Raw genomic sequence first — 16,229 nt, forward strand, 5'->3', positions numbered from 1 at the left:
GTATTTTATCTTGATTACAGATTGCCATAACAACGTACCCAGTGGTTTGAGAGTGGACACTGCCCCCCTCCCAATTTAGGTAAGATTACACTTGTTGTAGAGTCACCATATCAAGCAGTGTTATCCATCAGATCACTTACAATGTTTAAAGCATGAATGGACACTTTACACAGATGGAGATGGGTTGTCACTTGAGATTCATTATTTGTTGTGAGTACAGAGTGTTTACTGTATTTTCATAATTTTCATTATTATCATTTACTCTTTTCAGAAAGACGGTGGACCCTGAATATACACAGGACATCACCAGTCTGGCTGTTCTGGTATCTTAGTGGTTAGAATACTTTTCATTTATTATTACATCTTCAAGTAGAGTGACTAATTTACCAGGTCCTGATGAATGCCCCTTTCCTTGCTGGGATCAATCATGGGCAGAAACCTGTTAACCATCAACAGGGGTATATTTGATTGAAAAACTTGAGTCCTTTCCTTTTCAACCATATCCCAGTGGACCACTGAATAAAACTAATTCTGCGCCTTGCAGATAGTTTTATTTAACATTCCTTTTGCACTCTGCCCCCCAGGCACCCTATAACATAGCTCATCTTGAAAACACCTCAGCGACTCCCCGCAAGGGAGTTGTAGGCCACACCTAGGACCTTGCAGTCCAGGTGTAAGAATGGAATTCAATGATGAAGCTTGTCATCTTAGGGGGAGTGAGGGTTGTTGTCCCGAAAGGAAGTCTCCACTGACAGCTCTCTCTTTCAAATGAATGTGATTGCATGTAAGACTCACACAGATGTACTGTGGTTCCTTTGTTTTCTATTTCTAGTTTATGACCAGACGTCCCTTTTGTGAGTTGCATACAAGATAGTGAGTAGTACGCCATGGGTCGGGCCCCTCCTGCTAGAGCCCCTGTGTGGATATAATAAAAAGGTGGGGGTAACCAAAAAAAAAGGGGCAATTTCTTACACTTGAAGACATATTTTCTTTCAGTAACAGAATACAAGTGACCAAAATCTATTGGCAAAACTGGTTAACCTAGCCATCCCCTTCGAGGGTACACAGGCTGTATTAAAAACACTATCACAGAAATGGAAATAAACTAGCAAACAAACATCTCCTTACAACAAGCAAGAGGTACTATGCCTCTAGGCATAAGGCTTAGTTTAAAAAATCTCTAAATACTGTTTAAGTTCAAAGCACCATTGTTTTTGAGATCACATTTTAAAGTTTTATACTCTATGCCACTTGATGATCTCGCAGTACGTGGGACAGTAGACATAGACCAAATTCCCCTAACTGTGGATCCACCACCCTGCACAATCCTGGAAGTTACCTCTGCTTTAGGTAAATTGCTCCCTAACAAGGCCCCAGGTCTGGATAGAATCCCTGGTGACCTGTTCAGAAATGAACAGGTGGTGTGGGCTCCTTATCTCCAGATACTATTCAATGCTATTATACAGGGAATGGCACTACCTTCAACTTGGGCTGGTGCGGAAATTATTCCAATTTTTAAAAAAGGTTCCCCACTCAGCCCAGCAAATTATCGTCCGATAAGCCTAATTGATGCGTCACAAGAGATATTTGCACGTGTTCTTCTGGAGAGACTGCAATCTTGGATGGATGAGATGAATATTTTAACTCCGCTACAAGCGGGATTTAGGTCTAAAACCTCGACCATCGACCACATTTTTAGATTGCAGTTAATCCACTGGAAAACAGTAATTCTGGAAGGGGGTAGCCCTTTATCTAACCTTTGTGGACCTTAAGTCCGCCTTTGATATGGTGCCGCGTGACCAATTATGGGGCCTTCTTCATGACATGGGAGCTCTAGTTTATCTTTGCCAGTTATTGAAGCGCCTACACGAAGGTACTTACGCGAGGGTAAGACATGGTAAGAAAGGAGAATTGACTGCTCCTTTCCCTGTGGAGAAAGGAGTGAGGCAGGGACGTGTGTTAGCGACTACCCTTTTTTCCCTTTTTTTAAATGGTTTAATTGAAACCCTCTTAGCAGTAGAGGACAAAGACTTACCAAGGTTAGCACAGCGTAAAATACCGGCCTTAATGTTTGCAGACGACACGCTGCTCCTGTCTAAATCATCGATGGGTATGCTGCATGTATTGGATGAGTTTAGTGTATTTTGCAGGAAGAGGAATCTGGAGATAAACGTCCAGAAAACTATATATATGGTCTTCCACGCTAAAACCACTAATTGCCCGCATCCTCAAATGGGGGGCAGGTCCTTAGAAAGAGTTCCATTATTTTATTACCTTGGTATCACACTCAACAACAAGATGGACTGGGGTACCCAAATTAAGAAGGCCAACCTGAAATTAACACAGTCAATGGGTGGTATATTGAAAGTCTACAAAAACTGCACCCAAAAAGTGGTTGGCCCCCCGGCAGAAATTTACAAAACCCAGCGTGGAGAGCCTCTTTATATGGCGCTGAACTCTGGGGACATTGTTCATCTCATTCCCTGTCGGTTACAGAGAATATTTTTACTAGGCAATTGCTGGGACTTCCAAGAAGTACGCCCCTAACCCCACTCAGGATGGACCTGGGTATTGGCCCTATTGCTGACATGATTGCCTCTCGTAACCTCCTTTTCTGGCGTCGCCTATGGAGCACGCCTGAGTTGGTTACTTACAGGGAGGAACTGAGGGATGTTATGTCCGTACGGGGAGCAGCCAATCCACCATGACTGTCTTACGTAAGGAACGTATGTCACTCAATGGGGTGGGAAAACATCTGGTCTAATCCTGAAGCAATATGCCCCTGTATTCCGAAAAAGTCCCTAGTCCATGCATATAGAGGACACAAATAAGCTCTCCTGACCCAGAGTATGAACTCTTGCTGCCTGACATCAAGGTTTCTTGATGTTAAGCAGCAGTATAAACTAGAACTGGTTCTGGATAGTATCCAACCATTTTTGGCAAAAAAACTGTATGTACAATTTAGGCACGGTACGTTACCGCTTCGTGCACTCACGATCAGATGGAAGGGTGCAACTAAAGCTGACTGCCCTGGTTGCTCTGCCTCTGAAGAGACAGAGGTCCATGTAATGCTCTCCTGTCCTGCTTACAGTAGGCCTAGATCGAAGTGGATCTTCCAACTCTGTAGGAATTTGGGGCTTAGGAAGTATATTGAGGTTTTTATGATACTCAAATATGAAACGCTGCCATTATTTGTTGCCGCCACCTCAAAATTCTTATTTGGAATGTGGTGCACACGTGGGGGTATTTTAAAAGATAAAGAGCGGGGTTCTAATTAGATGCTGCGCACCCGTAAACTATGTATCTGTCCTATGATTTATAACTAGTATCACTTAGAGAACTGTAATAACATTCTTGTTTTGATATAGCAATTTTAATGCTTTTTCTTGTAATTTATTTTATTAACTTAAGGGAAAATTGGATCTAGGTTTTAACAGTTTTTACAATCCGCAGAGGGGAGACCTGTGTCGTACTGTTGCTCAAGTATGTTAATCTTGGGGGGTTGGGTAGTTAGCCGGTGAAAAACAATATTACAATAAGAATGTATCATGCTATTTTTCATCAATTCACTGACATTCTTTTACATTTATGTAATAACTAACAACCACATTTTATGAAATGTAGTATACCTTGTGCTTTTATAGCTGTACAGCCGAAATAAAGTTTATCTTGACTTGACTTTGAAAGGATGAAAGACCATTGTTTTGAAAGGTACATTGTAAATTCTACCTAGTTCTGAAATACTCGTTGATACAGAGGAAAATTACTAAGGTATTTATTAACTGTTTTGCAAAACAGGTTTTTTTTCAACCAGCTACAATAACGTGAATACGAAAGAATAAAGGCTGGATACATCATCATTGAGTGAATAAGGAAAAAGGCAGAAAACAATCGCTAAAGTACATAAAAAGCTGTAATAAAACATTTCTATATTCAAACCATTAGGTATTAAAAAAACAACTTTAAATTGTGTATAATTCAATGAACAATCTGCTTTGTTTTACACTAAATAAAGAGCCTTTCTGCAGCTTTCATTTTTTTCTTGCGGTCCATGTTTGATACGGCAGTCCAGCCAGCTTCTCTCATTTTTCTTACAGCTGCTCGTTTTATTGCACTACCAGGAGATTTAAGGGTGGACACACTGTACACCTAAAAGATAAATTCAACATTTTAAATATTGATTTTAAAACATTTGTCTGATGGTTACTATATTCTTTGTAGATTTTTCATCTTAGAAATATAACCAAGCATCAGGCTCGATCTGAAAATGTTTCCAGTACTACATGGTGGATAATAGGTGTATCCTAATCAATAGAGGGAGGAAGAAGCTCTGAGCCATTCGGCTTCCTGTCGAAGGTAAGTAGTCAAAGGGGAGAATGGATCATTTGTACCTGTAATACCAGGGTCAGGTGTGGTAACCAACTTAAAAACCCTCATTCACGTACAGGAGTGATGGAACAGTAAATCTTGGTTCTCAGCTTCTCTTAGAATGTGAAAGCATCATCATTGGGTCTTGTTTTGATAGTATGCTTTCCTCCACCTGGAGGTTGACCACCTGGTTTTGACAGTAGTGCTCAGAAATAGGGTGAAAAAAGTGAAGTAGATTAAAATTGCTTAGCTCTCCTTCCCAAACAAACTTTATTCGGTCGAAGATGTGGCAAAGTTCAAAAATACGGAGGTGCATGTGTAGAAGTGCTATTATTCTACAGCACCTTGTGGTCCAAGCAAGAGGTCAACATGTTTCAGCCCCTACAGATGCCCAAAGGGCCGGGGGGCTTTCTTCAGGACCTATATCGAGTGTTAGGGTGCTAAACTGTAAGCATCCTAGGGGGCTAGGTAATTAACTCACCCTTCTTCTTCGCAACAGGTCAGAAGTACCTATAGCTTAATATTGCTGTATTCTGCCTTTTCGGGTCGACCGGCTGGCTCAGACACCTGATATTGCAGGCTGTCCTTCCTGTGCTCGCTCCAGTTACGGTGCCCCCGGTGACTACGTGTAGACACTGTTTTTAGAGAGGTTTTGGCTTAATAGACACACACAACCCACTGACATATGTTACACCCAGTCTCCATACCACAGAGGCCAGGAAATAAATGCTAGGAACAACATTTCATCAGAAAAAAAACTGTGCAGATGGAGCGGTGATCATCTGAAGAGGGAAGGAGAGATACCATATCTATTGGAAACACATTATTAAGCCATGGCTTTTTTAGGTGAATATAATCTTGATCATTCAGTTTTACGTAATTAACATAATTTTGCTCCTCTTATGCTTTTTGCATAACTTGTGCTCATGGGAATTTAGTTTCAGCATAAAATGTCTTGAAAAAACTGTAAGAAAAAGTTACTTTTACCTGCTGTAAAAATCTTTCTGGTGGATACTCTATCTACCTGCAGATTCCTCACACGTAGAACAAACCCAAGCGCCAGACTGGATTTGGGAAACTTCAGAGCTGGTAAGTCGTTGTTAGAGGGCAATGGTCACCTTCAATGCCAGAAGTGATATTAGGTGATGTCATTGATGCCATAAAGGGCCCGCTCAGTGCACCAACATCAGTTTCCCTCCATTTTTCTAAAGCTTTTCGAGGCGGGAGGGCAGACTGACATTGATGAAGGATTGCAGTACTCCAATATAGGAAATGGGATCTTATTAACTTTCTTTGTAACTCATCCATCAAATGGGGAGGTGAGCAGGTCGGCGAGGAATCTATAGGTAAAGAGAGTATCCAACAAAAAAGACCATTATCACAGGTAACTTGTTCTTCAGATGGTTATTTCTGCCTGCAGATTCCTCCCGCCTACAACTGATTGCACAGCAACACCCTGCCCAGGAGGAGGATTGATGGATGGTCAGACAAGGATATCCTGCCAGACGGATCTGGTAAAGTTTCCATCCCTGCGCACACGGAAGGTGTGCAAAGAATCCCTCATTGCCACCTTATACATCTCTGGAGTTGGGACTCCTGTAGCAAATGCAAAAGTGAGCAATTTAGCCCTGGTTGAGTAGGCTCTGATCCCTTCGGGAGGCTCCATGTTGGCTAAGGAGTAGCAGGGCTTGATGCAAAGGAAGATCCACTAAGATAGAGTCCCCTTTTGTACTACCTTACCTTTTTTGACTCCACAATATCTGACAAAGAGTTGGTTATCTGATCGAATAATTCTTGGTGCGGTCCAGGTAGTAGTTAACCACATGCCTAGGATCCAACCAATGCAACTGTTCCTCCTCCTTTATAGGATGAAGCAGTAGCTAGGAAGCTGGAAGGGTGATAGATTGAAATAGATGGAAGGGGGTCACCACCTTAGGAAGGAAAGTAGCCCTGGTATGCAATACCAACTTGTTTAGAAAGAAAGGAGTGAATGGGGGATGACTGCTAAGGGCTTTGTAGCCCACTAACCCTTCTAGCAGAAGTGATGGCAACCAAAGCACAGATTTGAGAGTTAACATTCGTATGCTAGAACTGTAAAGGGGCTTAAACAGGTTCCCCATAAAAAAGGTAAAAACGAAATTTAAATTACACTGGGCAACCACGTGGGGAGTGGGAGGAAGCATATTTGCAAGACATTTGAGAAATCTTGTAACAAAAAGGGACTTAAAGGGGAGGAGCGACGACAGCAACTAAGATGGCCACATAGTCTCCCGGCTCCACCGACCTCCGTCTTTCGCCTGAAGATCCTGTCATCTATCCTGATATTCCGCCCCATATCTGTGTCTATGAACTAATCTGCAGTCCGATGGAGCAATCCCGAGACTTTTCCGACATTGTGGAGTGGAGTTATGTCGAGGTTTGACTTGAGGCCTAACCCAGTCTGGAAGCCGGGGTCTCGATTGCTGGTCTAGCCGGGTCTTAGTTGAACAACAGCGGACCGGTGAGGGCGGCAGGGTCCGGTCCCTGGAACTTTCGACATCTTTTGGACTGCTTTGCTGCCGATCTGCTGCCTGGTCTCGTATCGAAGGTGAGGAGACGAGTGACGCCCGAGGCGGTGTGGCGGAGGTCCCGGACCCGGAGGCCTAGCGTTCGCATCGCCGGTGCCTTTGGGTTGGAGATTTGGAGCGCACGAACGCATGTTGACGATCTGTCTCTCACAGTTCATCCCTGCTCCGCCTAATCTTCCCCCGGGGAGAGCGGCTCTCCGAGGGGACCACTATGCCTGATGTTATGCGAGACCCGGCGGAGCGGGCTGAGTGCGGTCCTTCATTGCGGTTAGTGCTGGCAGCCCTCGAGGCACTTCAGGTGACTATGGAGGCCCAGGTCTGGAAATTGATGTCGGCAGCAGATGGACTTAGGAGATCGGGACCGGACCCCGATTCGTCGCTCGGGACTCGGCTGCCAGCTCTACTCCCAATAGACACCCCAGCGACGCATTCAGACCCGGTGCATGGAACTGTGCCTGTCCCTACAGAAGTGGAACTGATCGAACATGGTGAGATTTGTGTATCGACTATATGGTCGGAATCTTTGGCTTTGCTACCAGTGGATCCTTTAACTGCTGTTCCCACTCTGGAAACTTTTGGTCAAGATGGTGAACTGTTTTGGATTGTGTCGCACCCCCTTCCCAGCTGGTTCACTAAGATGGCGGAGGGGACAGTGTCTGGCCTTGGAGTCGGGGAGGGGCACCGTTGGAACCGGCCATGTACCTTGGGGTTTGCTATCCTTTCTCCATGTAGCAGACTATATTTCGGCAACTTCTATGTATATATTGACAATTTGTGGATGGGGCTCTACTTACCAGAGGGAGTTAGCAAGTTTGATCGACGGGGTCAAGGCTGAGACGGTTGTTTTGGGTTTACTATTTCCGTGGTTTCATCGGTAACGGGATTTGCTTTAGTAGGTTAACGGAGACCGGGCGGGGTTTATAGTTTCCTCCGGTGTAATCTTCTATTGTATTCTGCTCGATTGCGTCAGTTTTGTGGGTGATTCTTTGTTAAGGCGGTGGGGGGGACCGGGAATGTGTACGATAAAGCCCTCCTCCATTTCTACTTTTAGTGTAGGGGTTTCGTTATTCTTTTATTTCTCTTTGTTCTTCCTATATTTCGGGTTTCAGTTATTTGGGGCGACAGGCACGCTGCTAGGGGGGTAGGCCATAGTCATCTGCAGGGGTGCCGGGTGGGGGGTTGGGGAAGGGGATTTTTTGTTTTGCCTTTATTGTTTCTATGGCCTTTTTTTATCTTTCGTATCTTTCCTTTTGCCTTTTCTTTTGTTTCTTCCTATTTTCGGGTCAGGGTAGTGGGTCCTCTCCTTATCTGTGCCTATACTTTCTATAGTATATCAGTATCAACGGGCGGGCGCTTAACTGGTGCGAACTGTGATTGTATGCTTGTTTATCCTGAATTGTATGCCTTAGCGCCACTGTTCTAAATGTGATCGGTCTAACTGTGAAAGTCCTACTATTTTGCCCGCCCTTTATGCGACTTTGTGATATTGTATGGCACCTGATCCTTTCATTTTTATATTATACAATGGAGCCTTTAGAATCCTGTCATTTGCTTGATATGCCTACTAGCCAGTTTCAATCGAATTTGTGGTACCTTCGCTTCCCGGGCTGCCGAGGCGTGTCCTAACTGACTTGCTGTGATGAAACTGATTAGCGGCCGGCCCTGGTGGTTGTAGGCCCATATTTGTAACTGGTTGAAATAACAATAAAGGTTTTCCAAAAAAAAAAAAAAAAAGGGACTTAAAAGGGATACCTGGTCTAGCAGATAGAGGAATGCGGACAAGGAAGCGAAATACCCTTTCACAGGGCCAATTGTACAACCCCTCTGAGCAAGGGAATGTGCAAACTGCAGCACTTGAGACAGGTTTGCATGTAAAGTGTCCACAACATTGTCTGCACACCAAACAACAAAATTGTCTCATTTGCCGGAGTAGCCAGATTTAGTGAAGGTGCGATGTGTAGACAAGAGTATGCCAACCATGGCAATGGGAAGAAGCTTAGTTGCCCCGCTCATTCTTGAAGCATGCAAGTGGAAGTCTCAGAGATTGGGGTGCAGAGCTATTCCCGCCGACTGGGAAAGAAGGTCTGGCCTGAGCAGAAGGTTAAGTGGGGGACATGTTGAGAAATGCAGAAGGTATGCATACCACACCCTGCTCAGCCAATCCAGGGTGAAGAGAATAACTTGGGCTGGGGCTTCGCAAATCTTTCTGAGAACTCATGGAATCAAGGGTATGAGGGGGAAATGCATAACGCAGCTGGAAATTCTACCTCCATTGAAACACGTCCCCCAAGGCTCCCCTCAGTGGGCACTGGAGGGCTCAGAACTGCTGGCACGGAGCATTTTCAGAGGAGGCGAATATGTCCACTTGAGGAGTGCCCTATTGGGTGAAGATGTCCATGACTACCTCTGGTAGAAGATGACACTTGTGGTTGGCAAGGTGGCGCCAGCTCAGGCTCTCGGCTCTGACAGAGACTCTGCTAGGTGATTGGTGGTAATCCAGATCCCTTTGGGTTTGACCAAGACCACAGTTTCAATGCTTTCAGGCAAAGGAGGTGAGACTCTACTTCCCCTTGCTAGTTTACCTACTAAATCGCAGTTGTGTTCTCCTTCAATATCTGAACAGACAACCTTTAAAGGAAGGGAGGAATACCTTGACCACCAGCCAAATTGCCCTTAGTTCCAACAGGTTGATGTGAAGGGCCCACTCTTCTGGAGACCAGAGACCCTTTATCTCCAAATCTCCACATGAGGACCCCACCCTAGGGTGGAAGCATCCGTCACTACCTCAGTCATGATCGGAGGGGGAGTGAAGGCCATCCAGCAGGTCAGGTTTGCCTCGTTCCCCCACTAAGCCACTTCTGCCTCAGCACTGTGGAGATCACAATGGAGTCCAACAGGTCTCCCTTGTACTGGAGCCACTGCCTGCTGAGCCACACTACAGGGCCCTCATGCGCCAACGTGTGTGACTAGGAAAATGTAGGAAGCCAGCAGATCTAGGAGTATCAGGACTGGGACAGTCTTGTCTTGGTGGAAAGAAGAAACCATCTTCTAAACGTCTTTGATCCTCTGTGATGCAGGAAAGGCATGGAGAATAGCAGTAACCATTACCAACTCTATGAATTGGAGTCATTAGAAGGGCCCCAGGTGAGATTTGGGCTGGCTGATCGAAAAGCCAAGGTCCAACAGAAGGGATGCCGTTCAATGCAGATGGTGCAACACCACCTCAGGTGAATTAGTTTTGATGAACCAGGTATGGAAAATGGGAATGACCGACCATCTGAGATGGGCCGCAACCACTTCCATCAATTTGCGAAGACTTGAGGTGTTGATGTCAAATCAAAGAGCAGAACCAGAGTTTGGTAAACACACCACAAATTGCAAGTACATCCAGTGCAACCACAGGATAGGGATATGGAAGGGCGCATGTTGCAGTCCCCAAGCTCCAATGCCAGTAAAACTTGAGCTACAATCAGAATTGTGAACTTCTCCTTTTTGAGGAAGAAGTTCAGGGCCATGAGGTCCAAGATCAGCCACAGACTGCCGTCCTTCTTGGGCACCAGGAAGTAACATGAATAAAAATCTCGACCCTTTTCTTGCTCTGGCACTATCCCCACCGCTCCCCTGGGGAGCAAAGCTGCCACCACCTGCTGAAGAATGCCCAAGTAGTCTGAAGGAGGAGAAGAGGGAAGAAGTGGGACAGAGGGCAGAGCCTGAAGGAAGGGTGTAACCCCTTTCTATGATTTCAAGAACCCACTGCTCTGAAGTAATGGCCTTTATGGTTTAAATCTTTTATTGAGATTTTGTCAAGAAACAACATGTCCGGCATCTCGAGATATATAGTATAGCGAGGGCAACATAAGCCCTAAGTAGCTAAGATACAAAGGCAGAGGAGTCGGAGCATATGAACAAAATGCAAGAACATGAGAATGAAACTTATTCTATTCCCCCCACCCCCCTCCCCTTCCCTCGTCTACCAGGAGAATGCAAATTATGAAAGCTATCTGGATCCCAGTACATGAAGTAATGGCTTTTACAGGTCAGAAGAAAGCAAGACACCTGTCCTCTCAAAGGCTCCTTGTGGGGTATGAGGAAGCACAATAGGCCTGCTCTCCTGGGGCTACAGAGGAAGAGGAGGTAGGTTGCAAGGTAGATCCACTGTCTTTTCCTCTGTTCTTGCCCCTGTACTGCCTGATGAGAGGGTTATATTTACAACAAGGGGTGGTGAGGGACAGAGTCTCTGAATTAAACAGAAAGCTCTCACCCAGTCAAGAGATCAGGGCTAGATCCAACACCGTTTTTTAGCTCACTGCACCATCCCAGTTTCAGAACCTGGCTGTATGCAAATTAGTCTGTTCCTGTCCCAGTGCATGATGGGAACAGGGCAAACCAAACTACAAAAGCCAATTCTTACACTGGGAAGGAAACAAGCTCCCGGGGACCGGTTTCTGGCATTACAGCCGTCTTCGGCCCGGTTTGCTTGAATCCTGATGGTGCAATGAGCAAGGGTCTCACATCTGAGAATACCCTTCCACGCTTAGGGTGGACAAAAATATTTACAACAAGGGGTGGTGAGGGACAGAGTCTCTGAATTAAACAGAAAGCTCTCACCCAGTCAAGAGATCAGGGCTAGATCCAACACCGTTTTTTAGCTCACTGCACCATCCCAGTTTCAGAACCTGGCTGTATGCAAATTAGTCTGTTCCTGTCCCAGTGCATGATGGGAACAGGGCAAACCAAACTACAAAAGCCAATTCTTACACTGGGAAGGAAACAAGCTCCCGGGGACCGGTTTCTGGCATTACAGCCGTCTTCGGCCCGGTTTGCTTGAATCCTGATGGTGCAATGAGCAAGGGTCTCACATCTGAGAATACCCTTCCACGCTTAGGGTGGACAAAAATATTTACAACAAGGGGTGGTGAGGGACAGAGTCTCTGAATTAAACAGAAAGCTCTCACCCAGTCAAGAGATCAGGGCTAGATCCAACACCGTTTTTTAGCTCACTGCACCATCCCAGTTTCAGAACCTGGCTGTATGCAAATTAGTCTGTTCCTGTCCCAGTGCATGATGGGAACAGGGCAAACCAAACTACAAAAGCCAATTCTTACACTGGGAAGGAAACAAGCTCCCGGGGACCGGTTTCTGGCATTACAGCCGTCTTCGGCCCGGTTTGCTTGAATCCTGATGGACTGGGTAAGAGTGGTCTGCTCAATTCAGACACTCTGTTCATCACCACCCCCTTTTGTAAATCGATTTTGGCCACTATAGGTGTGGCAGGGTATACTCAGACATGAGTCCCTTTCTCACTGCTCCATCAGGATTCAAGCAAGCCGGGCCGAAGAGGCTGAAATGCCAGAAACCGGTCCCCGGTAGCTTGTCTCCTTTCTGGTAAAGAATTGGCTTGGTAGTTTAGTCTGCCCTGTTCCCATGATGCACTGGGCCAGGGACAGACTGATTTGCATATAGCCAGGTTCTGAGCTGGGATGGGGCAGTGAGATAAATAACGGTGATGGATCAAGCCCTGATCTTTGGACTGGGTAAGAGTGGTCTGCTCAATTCAGACACTCTGTTCATCACCACCCCCTTTTGTAAATCGATTTTGGCCACTATAGGTGTGGCAGGGTATACTCAGACATGAGTCCCTTTCTCACTGCTCCATCAGGATTCAAGCAAGCCGGGCCGAAGAGGCTGAAATGCCAGAAACCGGTCCCCGGTAGCTTGTCTCCTTTCTGGTAAAGAATTGGCTTGGTAGTTTAGTCTGCCCTGTTCCCATGATGCACTGGGCCAGGGACAGACTGATTTGCATATAGCCAGGTTCTGAGCTGGGATGGGGCAGTGAGATAAATAACGGTGATGGATCAAGCCCTGATCTTTGGACTGGGTAAGAGTGGTCTGCTCAATTCAGACACTCTGTTCATCACCACCCCCTTTTGTAAATTGATGAGAGGGTTAGGCTGATGCTGAAGAGCTGGTTGATACTGTCTGGAACTAAAAGAAGACTGTTTTCCAAAGTCATGAAAGTGACTAAAATGTTGACAGTCCTTTATCTAAGGCAATAGCTGTAGGCCTAGGGATATGGCAGTGGCCTTGTGGGTTTTAACCCGATTCAAAGCTGAGTCTGCTTTGTCATCAAAATGCGCACCCATCAAAAGTAAGGTCCATTAAGTTGGTTTGGATATCAGAGAAGAAGTTGGATGTTTGCGGCCATGGTCCAGGCCACAGAAATTGCAGTGTCAACCCCAAATTTGATGATACAGCAGGAGGGATTCTAAATGTCTGAAATAAGCTTTTAGAAATGATCATATTGTCTGGAGCATGCTGCACGGTTATTTGGGGCATGTCCCACAAGGCATACTTGTGCCTGACTAGAAGGCAGATGGAGTGAAGTGACTTCAAGGCCATATTTTCCACAGAAAATGCTTTTTTGCCCCAGGCCTCAAGAGGCTTCAATTACCTACTGGAGAGAGCTGTTAGAAAGGCACCTCCAGATTGAACCCCGAACAAGAAGTTTGGATGACAAGGCTCTCTGGTGATGGGATGTCGATAGGAAGGATAGTCGATAATTTCAACCTGCGAGCCAGTTGACTGACGGGGAAGAAGGGGGGTTTTCCCATGCCGCCAGAATAGGTTCTGGTAAGAAAAGGAAGAAGTGATTCTGACATCGCTAAGGAGGGATGGTGGGCTTCAGTAAGGTCTCTGTCATTGGTAGCTAAAGGTCCAAAACAGATGGGGCTTTTAACATGACTTTATGGAGACACATTAATTAAGGTGTTGATGGTCCAGTGGGGCAGTCCACAGGAAGTTTGGAGAAGTATCTAAGCCACTTGCAGAAGACAACCCCAGAAACTCCAGAGTGTCCTGGTCTCCAAAGAAAAGGATTTAAACAGTTTCTGAATCTGTCCCAAAAAGTTTGTGAAGTCTGGTCCCAAATGCTTCCTCTTCCAAGAGCAGTTGGGCCTCTTTGGAAGAGCACATTTTAATCTCAGCATCAGACTGCAGTGCAGGTGGTTCCGTACTTGGAGCTGAAGGTGGGGTGGTGGCAGTGGAGGCAGAGGAAGAAGCCACTCCATCCACAGTGTCGGCTGTAGTGCTGTTTATCTGAGCGCCAGGTCGAACCAGGACACTGACAGCATTGGTTCCTAAGGTGCGGTGTCAAGTGGAAAGGCAGAAACATTGGAAGCTGAGTTGAAGGACCCTTGGCGCTTGAAGGGATGTCAGACAGTGTTGAAGCCATCTCAAAAATAGAATACATGGCTTTGAGGAAAGTCAAAGGGCCTGTCCCTGGGGCCAGGAACTTTGGAAAGGTTGGCTCCAATGCTGAAATCTTGTGCAGCGTAACTGCCGGTGCTGAGGGCTCCAGGAGTCCAGGAGTCCAGAGGAGAAGCAGAGCTGAGCATAGATGGGGCTGTTGGTATCAAATCACAAAACTCTGATTCTGAGGATGAAGTTTCTGTGGAAGACGACAAATGATGGGGTGACTAACCTCTGGAGTGCTTCTTGGTAATTGTATTAAAGTGGGATCTGCTTTCATGCTTACCCCCACTTTTTGCTGGTGTTAGTATGTTTTTTTGACTAGTCTGACTGGGATCCTGCCTAAATTGACTATGGTAAGTACTTCTGTATCTCCATAATTGGCTACTGGTGTATCCGTGTAAGTCCCTTGTATATGATACTAAGATGCCCAGGGCATACATACACCATGGGTCTTCCATGGGCTGCAGCATGTATTGTGCCACCCATGAGAGACCACTCAAACTGTGACTACAGGCCTGCCATTGCAGCCTGTGTGTGTGAGTGCTAGAACCCCTCACAACAAATATACATTTCCTTATATCTTAGGTCATTGCACTTAAAACCTATAAGTCACCCCTCTGGCAGGCCTTTCATTCCTGAAGGCAGGGCACTTGGTTATACGTGTGAGGGTGTCCCTGCATGAGCAGGACACTCCTACAAACCCCGAAGTCAATTCTCCAGGTTCATTAAGTGCGGTCAGCCATTTTTATACATATAGTATACATCAGTAACTATGACATGTCGAACAATATAGTGGCTACACCAAACCTGGTCATGTTTGGTATTAAACATGTTGGAATCATACCCTAACACTGATTCTAGTGTTGGAAGTATGATTACCATGTACTGGGGGCTCCTTTGGGGTACTCCCCTGTACTCCCAGCTACAGCCTTTCAGGGTCTGACAGCAAACCAGTGCTGCTGCCGACCCTAGACACGATTCTGCTCTCCTGCTGCCGAGCGAAGCTCCAGCAGGGGAAAGTAGAACAATAGGTTTCCTGTCGCAGGGAGATGTGACCATCTCCCCAGACAGGACTTAGTGTATTGGGCAGGGGTAGGGGCACTTGCCAGCTCCACCAGACTGCTTTGAAGGGCACAATTGGTGCCTTCCTTTCATACTCCAGTTTGAACCAGTTTAGGCAGACTTTGGCTCCCGCTCTCATGAAAAAGGACAAAGGACATGGGAGTAGTTTCCCCTCTGTCCATCCCCTCCTATGGGAGGGACCCCTGAGTCATCTTAACCCCTTTCCTAGGGTATTTAAGGGCTTATCTGTGGGTGGGTGCCCAGATTCGTCACAGGACAAAACTTTAGGTTAAAACCACGTCACTCTTCGAAACTGCAACTGCAACTTCCCCGTTGACAGCTATTGGACACGCTGCTGTGTTTCCATTCTGCACACAGCCTTCGTGGAGTTCCTGAGTTCTCACCCTGGTGGTTCCTTGTGTCCCCAGCTCCTCTGAGTCTCCTGGTCCCAGTCCTGACTTCAGTCGCTGTTCGCATTCCACTTTTTTGGTATATGGTTTGGTATCCCCCTGAGAACATTGTATTTTGTGCTACTTACCTTATTGAAACTGAAGTATTATTATGTATTTGTGTTTATATCTCCGGGTAGGACATATACCAATGTGTTAGTGACGTTGTGTAATAAATACAACAATTTGTATATATACACTGTGTGGTTATTTTTCATTTAACCTACACAACATGATTAATCTCGTAAAACAAGCTGCTTAACACTCCTTCAAGATAAGGCTGCTGTCCACAGCTGCCACTTTGAGGGTTTCAAAAGGTTATTAAAGACCACTAAGTTCACCATAAGGGATGTCTGAATTAGTAGAAGGTGCTTCACACTCACACACTGCCATTACAGGCTGCTTGCTTTGGTGCAGAGAAAAGTGAAGAGTCATCATGGCACACATCCCTGTGTTGTAAGTATATGTGCATTGCGCACAACTACTGATACATCAGTTAAGGGCAACTTGAAGTATTTTGTTGCTGTTTTTT

General features: G+C 45.8%; 1 protein-coding gene across 1 annotated transcript in view; it reads right to left on the bottom strand.

Annotated features, from left to right (window-relative positions):
• Positions 1-3,758: 3,758 nt before the first annotated feature.
• The window catches only part of SYCP1 (synaptonemal complex protein 1), a 5,090,281-nt gene continuing 5,077,810 nt past the window's right edge, over positions 3,759-16,229 (bottom strand). Inside the window, exon 40 of the mRNA XM_086919665.1 lies at positions 3,759-4,149. Within this exon, the coding sequence (XP_086775791.1) occupies positions 4,006-4,149 (144 nt within the window). The 3' untranslated portion in view covers positions 3,759-4,005. The remainder of the gene's footprint in view (positions 4,150-16,229) is intronic.

The sequence above is a fragment of the Lissotriton vulgaris genome, chromosome 5, assembly GCF_964263255.1.
Source record: "Lissotriton vulgaris chromosome 5, aLisVul1.2, whole genome shotgun sequence".
NCBI classification, from domain to species: domain Eukaryota; kingdom Metazoa; phylum Chordata; class Amphibia; order Caudata; family Salamandridae; genus Lissotriton; species Lissotriton vulgaris.